The 10,528-nt window shown below is 43.6% G+C and overlaps 1 protein-coding gene across 1 annotated transcript in view; it reads right to left on the reverse strand.

Annotated features, from left to right (window-relative positions):
- The window catches only part of SEMA5B (semaphorin 5B), a 186,166-nt gene that overhangs the window by 46,176 nt on the left and 129,462 nt on the right, over nt 1-10,528 (reverse strand). The window contains exons 10-11 of the mRNA XM_009274988.1: nt 8,935-9,142; nt 6,542-6,749 (exon numbers count right to left, since the gene is read on the reverse strand). Of these exons, the coding sequence (XP_009273263.1) occupies nt 6,542-6,749; nt 8,935-9,142 (416 nt within the window). The remainder of the gene's footprint in view (nt 1-6,541; nt 6,750-8,934; nt 9,143-10,528) is intronic.

Here is a 10,528-nt window from a genome sequence, read left to right on the forward strand (position 1 = left end):
CTGTTCCCGATCTTGCAAGCTAAGTCATGTTGGCAGTACGCTTTAAAAATAAGGAGCAAACAAAATCCCTCAGCACGTTCAACCTCCCTGCTTTTTCCTCCCTCCCAGCAAATCCAAAGTCCCCCAAAACAAATTGGCAACCTAGTCATGATAGTAAGGAGACAAAAGGTAGTGAGCCCTGAAATTAGCTGATTTTGTTTGCCTTTTTCTGAAGTCACCTTCATCTGTTTCAGCAATTGTATAACCCCGGACTCTGGCTACTGCTAAATTCCCCTTCTGCCACAGTACCATTCACTCTGGGCCATTTACATAGTTTGGAGCTAAAAGTGGGAACCTAAAAGTGTACAGGCAACTTAAAATGAATGTAAAGCGTATCATTGGTTTGAGCATTTAATAGAAATGGGAAAAACTATAATAATTCATCTGGTTCAGAGCAGAGCCCCTTTCCGCTCTTTCATCCCGTGTCTTCTCTTTTTCAGTGACGCAAACACCAGCAATCTCAGCACAGTCTTATTCCCCAAACTCAGCCTCTTGCTGGTTTCCCTACTGGCCCCACATTGCATTTCTCTCCTCACTGTTATTTGTGATTCCTTCATACTCAAATGCCATCTACAAAGTATGCTATTTTCTTTCTTCCATGCCATTAAAGATAATGTCAAATAAGATGAAACTGAAAACCAATCTCTCTGGCATCTTACTCGAAACACGCCCCTGCTCACTACATTGCCGCTTACCCTTGCCTTCTTTTTTTTCCAATTTCAGACACACATGGCCACGTCCCTTTCCCAGACCGTTCAAATGAAGCTCTTCAACTGCTATCCTGAAATCCAGGTTTCTTAGACCTGTACCATCCCCTCAAATCTTAAACGTCCATATCCTGCAAACAGTATGGATGCGCTTAACTTTACATATATAAGCAGCTACATTAAAGAAAATGGGTGTAATTGCCTGCTACAGCAGATGCAAATGTGTTTTCAGGATAGAGAAAACGGTATAATTTTGTACTTCTATTTAAAGAACACAGATCCATTTCATCTACCAAACTTCATTCTTTCCAAGAGCTTTAGTGATCATGGTTCTGTTTGATGTCTTCATTCTCTGTCAGTGGGAGTCTCCCTATTTATTTAAATGCAACCAGAATGCCAAACCAGATGTTTAGTGATTTATTCTGATGTACTATTGATTTATTCTGATGAGAAAGTTTGGGCTGAGCACTATCCTTTCTGCCTATGAAGTCTTCCAAAGCTTTTCAGCATTATTGGTGGTACAATAATTAGCTAATTCCCTTAATTTTGGAGAGGCCATATCAGACAAAGCAGATGGAAATTGATGATTAAGCTTTATCACAACATTTTTGTAGGCTGTTACCTTCCCTTTTGCCTGTATTTTTAAAAGGATGTTAAATGCACTGGATATTTTTTAAAACTCTCAGGGAGAAGATTTTCAAAACAAAGTCTGGGCCAGACTTTCAACAGCCTCAGCTCAGAAGAAGGGGCTGGATTTTCAAGGTCTTTGATGAACAATCTGGCTATCAATGTCGCCTCAGCAATCTGCTGGATTCTGGGCTCCACTGAACAACAGTCTCTGCTTTGTTCACTCCCCTACCTCTTTTAACATTTTCTCTCCCGCACTTTTTACCCAACAATAGTTCCTTGTTTGTCCTTGGAGGAACTATCGTCATTCTGATGAAAAGGTCAGAGGATTTCCAGCCCATATTCAATTCACTCTTTCCCCAAAACTGGGACATTTTTAGATCCCTTCCCAGACCGTATTATTCCTCCGATTAAGTTCCCCAACAGTTTCACTCCTGAAGTCTGGTAATCCTGTAATTCTAGTTTTGCAATCCTAAATTCAAGTGCTTCATTCCTTTGGTACAGAGGATTTTGCACCATATAAGGAGAAAAAAAGGGAAGAAAATAACAATAACCACCAAGGCAATCCTCCATGCGATATCTCAACCCCTTTAAAGCGTAGTGTGGATGTGGTACAGGGGCCGTGCTTGGAGCTCCAGTTTTGCACTGTGGAGAGAGGAAGAGGGCAGAAAACTCTCTGCTTCTTTACTGCAGCTGCTGACCTTTTTCTTCCAAAAACTCCCTGGAGCCATTTCAGGAGTTACTCACCTATATGTACTTAGTTGTCTGATCACTGGCCCAGAGCTATTTAGAGGTGAATTGTGTTTCTCACACAGATCTCAAGTCAGCAAATAAGACTACTTGTCAGCTGAGTCATTTCTGCTAGTTTTGCATTAAGCACCATGGCCGGAGGGGATGTTCGACAGAATTTAGGCCAAGTAGGAGGGCAAAAGCTCAGCACCACTCAACAGCAAACTCCCTGCAACTGGGTCAAAAAAGCAGGCAGAGTTCAAATGAGAGCGTGTCATAGCTACACGCAGGAGGATCTGGCTCTCCCCCTAGCCTCGGAAGCAGGAGTATCTCCACTGGCATGAGGTTGACCTGAGGTGGCACTCACACAACCTGATGGCATACCCACACATGAGCACAGCACGACAGGGAGAGGATAGGCAAGCCAAACTATTCTCAGAACCACACTGTACATCCCAAAATTGCAACCTCCATCATGCAAACTGCAAATTTTATGCAGAAAACTGGAGGAAGGAAGAGGAAAGAATGAGTATCAACATAAAGTGCATTAAAATAAACTGCTCAGGACAGGAAGAGCAGAAAAGGTGGGTATTCAAGAGACCCTCTGGTCTCATTCCCAAAAGGACAGGAAGAGCATTCAAGAGACCCTCTGGTCTCATTCCCAAACACATTTTCTTTTCCTCATTTGAATGTGTAATCAAAAAATGGCTACAAAATCACTCTAAGGCCCACCTCAGGGTTTCTGTCTGCTCAGACGCCCACAGCCCTGATGCTGCAAAGGGGCAATACAAAGAGATCACAAAGCGTTCCCTACACAACCAGCTTCATTTTCCTGTTTGATTGCAATTCCTAAAATGAATACTCTCACCCCACCCTTTGAAAAAATTACTAAACTACCCCTACAGACAGGCCCCACCTGAAAATAATGGTCCAGATCTGAAGTCCTCACCTCTCTAAAATTCAGATTGAGGACTTTGTTCAAACACATTCTAGAGATATGGTGGTGTCAGTGATAAAGCAGCAGTGCTGGCTCTCCAAATATCCCTCCCCAAAGCTTGGGGGCAACTTGAGGTAAAAATCCAAGCTCATTTGAAAATCGCAGGGAGGTTACATATATTTCAAAGCCATGCAAAATCCAGCAGCAAGCACAGCCAAGCTACCACCCAGCAAAGCAGCCTTCAAAACATGCTGCATGTTCAAAGGGCTTGTAGGTTTTGCTTGCATTGGACATCTTCCTAATAGTCTCCAGTGAGAGTGAGGAATGGCAGCACTGAAGCACAACAGGAAAACACACGCACAAGGCGAGGTCCCTGCAGCCAAGTCCAGCCTGTAAATTTGGGCAGCTGACATTACAGATGTCCTCCCATTGCCCTGTTGCTAAGACTGGCTGTTGTGAAAAGACAGATTGAGACAGGTCAGTGGGCACACACAAAACACTACTCAGACACCCAGAAATATATTGGGTCAACAAACTACATCAAGACATGGGGCTGAGTTACTGGTCACCATTTAAGAGATTAAATTGGTGCCGTGTCAATAAACAAACAGTAAAGGAGATGGCAGAAATCCTTTTCCCTTTCCATCTCTTCCCTTCGCTGCTGCTTTTTCCTCTGTCCCATTTCTGAGCCTCCATACCAAGCCCCAAGGTTTTAAAGCAGCAGAGCAGCAAGGATCACTGGAGGGAATCAATGCCAGGATCAATTTTCTCTCCATACATGATCGCCCATTCCAGGGAGAAGGGAGAAGGCAGGGTGAAGGCAAGAGCTCAAAGTCAGCAATCGAGAACCCACATCAGCCCCCAGGGTGTAAAAGGCTGCGAAGTTTCCTGATAACATGAGGCACAGCCAAAGAAAACAAACAGTGTTGTGGTATTCCTGCCCGGGAGGCACAAATTCTCCATCACCTCCAAGCTTCCTGAGCCCCTATCAAAACGATTAGATTATAAAAACTGCTGAAACCAGAGCTTTTCAGGGAGGCCAGTCAAGAAATCGCAGCACGACAAAGTGGAGGGGTGTTGTAGGGGCGGGAGCCCTTCTTCCCGTGGTGGCTGTATATTGGCATGTATTAAACATAGACACAACAATAAGCAATAAATCACAGCCCAGGAGAAGTGCCAGGTGGAATGCACTGGAGGAAATTAAAACATCCTTCTCGATACAGTTCAGTATTGAAACAAATACAAAGGAGGCCAAGTTGACTTATCACCTACACAGCCAGTATGCAAAGGGAAAAAAGGGTTCCAACATTTGCAGCTGAAAAATTTGCAGTTGAATAATTTCCTACCAAAAAAAACTTAGCTTAAAAATTAATAATGATATCACAAATATGCTTTTAAACAAATAAATAATTGCATTCCTTGGCTTTCCTAAGTTTTCTTCTTTTTTTCTTCCTTCTTTCAAATGCACAGTCCTTCCACAAGACTCAGCCATGGGGCACAGGATCCATTACAATGAACACAAGTACACTACCTGGCCAGCACCCAAATTCAAAAATTCCGACCTCCCACATGGCCAAACGTATGCACCCACCACGCTGTCAGGAGACCCTATCTTGTGTACTTCGGTATAGCCCAGCGGGTAACTTAAATTGCCTAAAAGTAGCATGAAACTAGTCAATGGAGGAAGAGTTTCAGTCTCCATCCCCCAAAGAGCTGCACTGTTTCCTTATTTCACTGAAAAATGCCTCCAGAAAGTTTGTTTTAGAAAAAAACAGCATTGGTACACAAGTTTCCCAGTAATACCAGCCAGGACTCAAGTGCCATAGAATGCATAAAACTGAGGCTGCTTGTGGCCACCAGAGTGCAAGGGACCTCTTTGGAGCCATGTTTCTGTTTTGCTGGGATAAGGTTACACTAGCAGGGGACTGTGCTGTGGCCCTCAGGTCCAAAATAGATGGTGCTCCTGTGAGGTACCCCCACCCGTCTGCCCTCCAGCCACTGCTGCTTTTTCCCTGCTTGTCTCTTTTTTAGGCAGTTGAGCAAACCTCCACCATTTGAGTTTTAATGGAAGTGTCATACAAAGTACTTATGCAGGCTGAAACTGGGACACGATCTATAAATTACCGGAAAGCTGAACTCAAGATTAGGAAAGAAAGAAAAGGAAGAAATCATTTCTCTTGAAACTGGATCATATATATGTATACACACATAAATATTCTCAAACTGAAACTCTCCAGGACAGCCTGAAGAGGACAGCTGTTATGGTCTACCTTTTTAAATCTCTGCTTTTAACGGCTGAGGACAGGATGGTATTTTCCAGCTGTGGTTCTCTTTCTCTTACTACACACTTCTGTGTCAGCCTGTCTGTATAAGCAACTAAACCTTTACACTCTAAACACTTCTGTGTCAAACTTACAGTAATGACCAAGTTACATTCTCTGAAAGGGATAATTAAGAGGTTCAGCGAAAATAGAGAGAGCTGGCATTTTTATATTTAGACAGACACGAATTTAGTACAAGCTGATAGATAAACTCTACTTGTTGAAAATAAAATGATGGTGACATTTTCTGTATCAGTTTTTTTCTGGCAAGAGAACAGGGACATCTTGCAGTAGGCCATGAAAGAGGGAATCTGTTTAGACATTGCTAATAAATTCCTTCCTCTTGTCTAGCACACAGGACATCAGTTTCAGACAAAACTCTCATCAAGGAAAGCAAGGCAAAAGCAAGAGAGGAGAAGGAAGAATGTTTTTAAGAGATGTAAACAAGCAATTACCCACAGCAGACCCCACTACACACGCAGGGAGATTATTTGAGCATATGTCTCAGTCAGTTGGTATCACACTCTTTCACCTGCTTAAATGGGGGGATACCATTTGGATGCAGAAACCTTCTACACACATTTCTGGGTGGAAAACTGCTCTGGAGCCAGGGCTGACAAAAAAATTCTTCCTACTCCGTTTAAAAGGTACAATCAAGGCACAGAATCTATCCAGGTGTAAGAGGTGTCACACATAGTTGGGATGAGCTATTGGGTTCCAAAAGCAATATACAAGTTGCCACGCAGCCCAGCCCTGCCTCATCAGACGTTTGAGAGGTGATCACTTGGATAAGCCAGGATAGGCTGGCTGCAACCCAAATTCAGAAACCTTCAGAAAAAAAAATCCCGCCAATAAGAACCACCAGCAAAACACATGGAGTTAATCAAAGCAACACTGAAATGTCAAGTTAAAAAAAAAAAGTAGTAAATATTGCAAGTCCTTCCGTGGTAAACACACAATTAATTTCTAATGAGGATTAATTAATATTTACAAAATAAATATTGCTCATTCTCATTGCTCCTGTCATGAATGTATCTATCAGGAGATGCACCTCCAACAGTGTCTTTTGGCTTGTAGTGATGAAAAAAAGCATTCTAAACCAAATCAGACTGGAATATGTTTCCCTGGTGCTTTTCTTTTTAGGCTGAAGTGGAATACATCTGAGCTGTAAATTTGCTTACCCTTCTGTTCTGTACATGGAGCATCTCTCCAGAGGAATTTTTAGCACTCCATTATTTAAGCCCACAAAGAGCGACCTGTCGCTGTGCAGGATTTGGAGACTCTTGATCGCTTCCCGTTGTCCGTCAGGGAGGATCTGCATTTCCTCTAAATAACAGCTCCTCAGGCTCCTGTTAGTGGTAGAAAGGGCCTTCAAGATGGTGCCATACTCTAATGGAACAAGAAACAAGGCACAAGTAAATCTTGGAGGCATTGACTTCATTTCATACCTGCCTGAAGAGTGAAATATTACTGTCATCTTTACACATCTGCTTTAAACCTAGTTCTGGGTCACCTGCTGCCCATGGTAGAGAGAGCTCCAGCTACACGGTTACAATCCTCAGCAGCTCTCAGACATCACAGAAACTGTCTGTGAATGCATTTTAATGGGAAACCAGAAGGATGTGAACCATCTGGAGAGTGAGTACCTGGAAAAATTTCCCAGTCGGAGCACTGAAGCAGAAAAGAGTCTGGTCCCATTACCAGTGAGTTATACAGCAAGGTGACCTGAGATAGCAGGGATCATTTCTGGTGCCTTGAGTCTATATTTCTTTTGGTTTATGGAGCAGATCAGTGTGATTTGATGCCATGACAAATGACAACAGATGCAGCGGCCCTGCTGGAAATCCCAGAGGCCTCCGTAATGACTGTGTGGGTCATGGATCTAATCGATCCTCTTCCTGGAAGAAGCCGTCCTGTCAGCTTGACAAGGGGATGTTATGGCATGAGCAGCGCATACACAGAAACATATATGCTTGTGTCCGCAGTGCTCTTACCCAAACAATTTAAAGATCTGATAAACTGTGGGAGATTGATGCTGGGGAAAAGGGGGCAACCACACCCACGTTTTTCATTAAAACCCCAAAGAGGTCTGTCAGCCCTGATTGTTCCTGAAGCTTAATCTTTCCATCCCAATAACTTCTGTATTGGTGCCAAAGCTCAGCAATTTACAGTGATGGGGTTGGCTACCATGCAAAGCTTCTCTTTCACTTAGGAGGGCCTTAAGGGTGGAAATAGACTGACGCGCAAGTTTGGGCTTGGTTTGTCTCAGGACTGGGTTTCTGTTCAGGGCTGCCTCTGGGCAGGGCTGTCTTACTGAAGCATTTGACTGGTTTAAATGTTTCAGGTCCAGCAGTGCTTACTCTTCAGTCACCACTAACCAGGGCCAGAATGCAAACACGAATAAGGAGGTAAGTTTATGGCAGTGGACCTTTGTACACAAATGATACGAGGCAGAAAGTATCCCAGCTTTCTCTCAGGCTTTGTAGCTGGGACTCCTCACTTAAAATATCAAGATATCAAAATGGCAGAACCATGTTGTATTTCCATTTAAGTACAATCTTATCATCATAATCAATGTCCGTGGAGGCTCCCACAGTGGGAATGTTACTAGAACACATCCAAGACGATCACTTTTGAAGTAAATGGTGGTAAAAGTTAGATAAATTATGACACAGTCCTGGAAGGTGGTAATGTGAGAATAAGGCAATGACTCTGCATTCAGATGTGAGATTAAACTAACACTTATGGAGGCAATCCATCTTATTCTAAAGGCAAAGCTTCTGCAATAGAGGATAACAATATTATACCCATGAGGCTGGCCATATGCTCTGATTAATCAAACTATTTAATTTAACCTCTATTATTAGTATGAATATGGGCTAAGACAACCATTTATAACACTTTGTCCTTCTTCAGCATCTTTCATTTATCCAAGATATCTGTGCTTTTCAGAAGAGGCAATGTGTCCTGCTAATTAGAGGATGGCAGTAGAAATCAAGAGACTACATCATATACTGAATTCTACCACTGGCTCGCTATGCTACCACAAAAAAGCACTTGCCTCAGCTTCCCCATCTGCATTACATTTCAGTGCATGCCCGTTCCCGAAAGCACTGGGAGTCATACACCAGTGGGCACATGGAAGTGCAAAGAAAGAAATAATTAAAACCTTGGGCAAGCCTGGAGGTTAAGTATTATTATTGTTTATTTAGAGATGAGTATGTCATAGCGCAGAGAGGCAATGTACGTGCACAAAACCACAGAGCATTTCAGCGACCTTTGCTCTTCCCCACTGTTATGTATTAGTGTGATTAGTTGAAACATGTTTTTATAAAAGGGAGAAAAATGCTATTGTTGTTTTTAAACACAATGTAGATTTGTGGTCTGCTCACTTGGGACTCTGCCTCAAGTCCTCCATCCTGCTTTTAATTTACTCAGGCAAACTAATCTCCATGCAGTTTTGTGCCAAAATGATATTGAATGACAACTGTGTAATGATGTCACGACCGGGCTACTAGGGCTGCTAGGTCTACGAGCAAGTGGAGGGAACTTTCCTAAGCCCTGATGCTCTTACCTGTCCCAATATACATCACGTGGTAGAGAGTATCCTTCCCCTGAACAATATCAACCACCAGTTTGGAAAATCGAATGCTGTCCTGAGTCACGTACGGATCTACAGTCACCGGCTGCACGACATCGTTCATCAGGAACAAGCGCTGCGCATCCTGCAGGACTCTCTCCGTCAGGTTCTCGTTAGGGCTGTCATCACTCAGCGTCCCACACTAAACATGGAAGATGGAACTTCAGCACCTGCATTTTCTCCCCACTCCAGCAGCCCAAGACCAAACCCTGAAATTCTTCTGGAAACCCATGTCCTGTTGATTTCCTGTGGAGGTATGTCTGTGTGGGGGTCACAGGATCAGGACCTTAGCTTGATCTTAGGTCCTTGGCCTAGCTTTGGCCTGTAGCCCCCTCTTTATAAATGTTTCTCCCAGCTGGTCCACTGACCAGTGATGTGGTGTTTCATTCCCTTGTGATACCCTGGAGCCAGCACACCAGAAGGGCAAAAGGCATTAACAAACCGAGGAGAAAAAGAAAGAATTAAAGCTAGCTGTAGAAAGATGTAAAGTTAGCAGTGGAAAGAAAGTTTTTGTGGTGATCCTTGAAGCATTTCAGATGATCTTCAGACTCTACCTGGCATCTCAGTCTGTACAATGCACGAAAACTGGAGGTTAAAAAAACTGAAAAACGGGTTGGTTTTGCATCAAAGAACCCAGCTCACCACACTGCTTTTCTCTTATGTGCTCCCTTTTGAACAGGCCCCTTTGGCTTCATCTTAAGCAAGGCAGGTTAGCCACTAGCTCCTCCCTCCCCACACGCAGCTCTTCTATTCTCACAGCGAATGGCAGGTCAGCCGGTGTCCATCCATCCTCCGTACCAAGGGGTGCACTGAGATAGGTCTCAATGCCCTTGTCCATCCAGAATAGGGGGGGAAGAAGAGAGCTCATCTTCTGTCTTTTAAATACCAGTGAAGGCCTACCAGATGGATAATGCATTTTAAGGCCTGAGTTTCTATCTCACGCTGATCTCTAGAATCCAGCATTTTCAAAAGCCAGTGCAAGATTATATTCTCCATGCAGTTTTGTGGTCCATGTCGGTAGCCACGGCTGGATCTTCACTCTTCCCCACAATGCCATGCATGGCGGGCAGAAGATTTATTACTCCAAAACACAGCTGGGTGACTGATTATTTATCCTACCCAAGGTGATGGGAGTCAGTGGTACAACTAGAATTCCTGCCAACTCCCATATTCAGTCCATGGACAACTTTCCTTCTCACTAATCATAAAATCATAGAATAGTTTGGGTTGGAAGGGACCTTAAAAGGTCATCTAGTCCAACCCCCCTGCCGTGGGCAGGGACATCTTCCACTAGATCAGGTTGCTCAGAGCCCCGTCCAACCTGACCTTGAATGTTTCCAGGGATGGGGCATCTACCACCTCCCTGGGCAACCTGGGCCAGTGTTTCACCACCCTCAGCATAAAAAGTTTCTTCCTTATATCTAGTCTATATCTACCCTCTTTTAGTTTAAAGCCATTCCCCCTTGTCCTGTCGCAACAGGCCCTGCTGAAAAGTTTGTTCCCATCTTTTTTATAAGCCCCCTTTAAG

The sequence above is a fragment of the Aptenodytes forsteri genome, unplaced genomic scaffold, assembly GCF_000699145.1.
Source record: "Aptenodytes forsteri isolate BGI_AS27 unplaced genomic scaffold, ASM69914v1 Scaffold255, whole genome shotgun sequence".
In the NCBI taxonomy this organism is placed as follows: Eukaryota; Metazoa; Chordata; class Aves; order Sphenisciformes; family Spheniscidae; genus Aptenodytes; species Aptenodytes forsteri.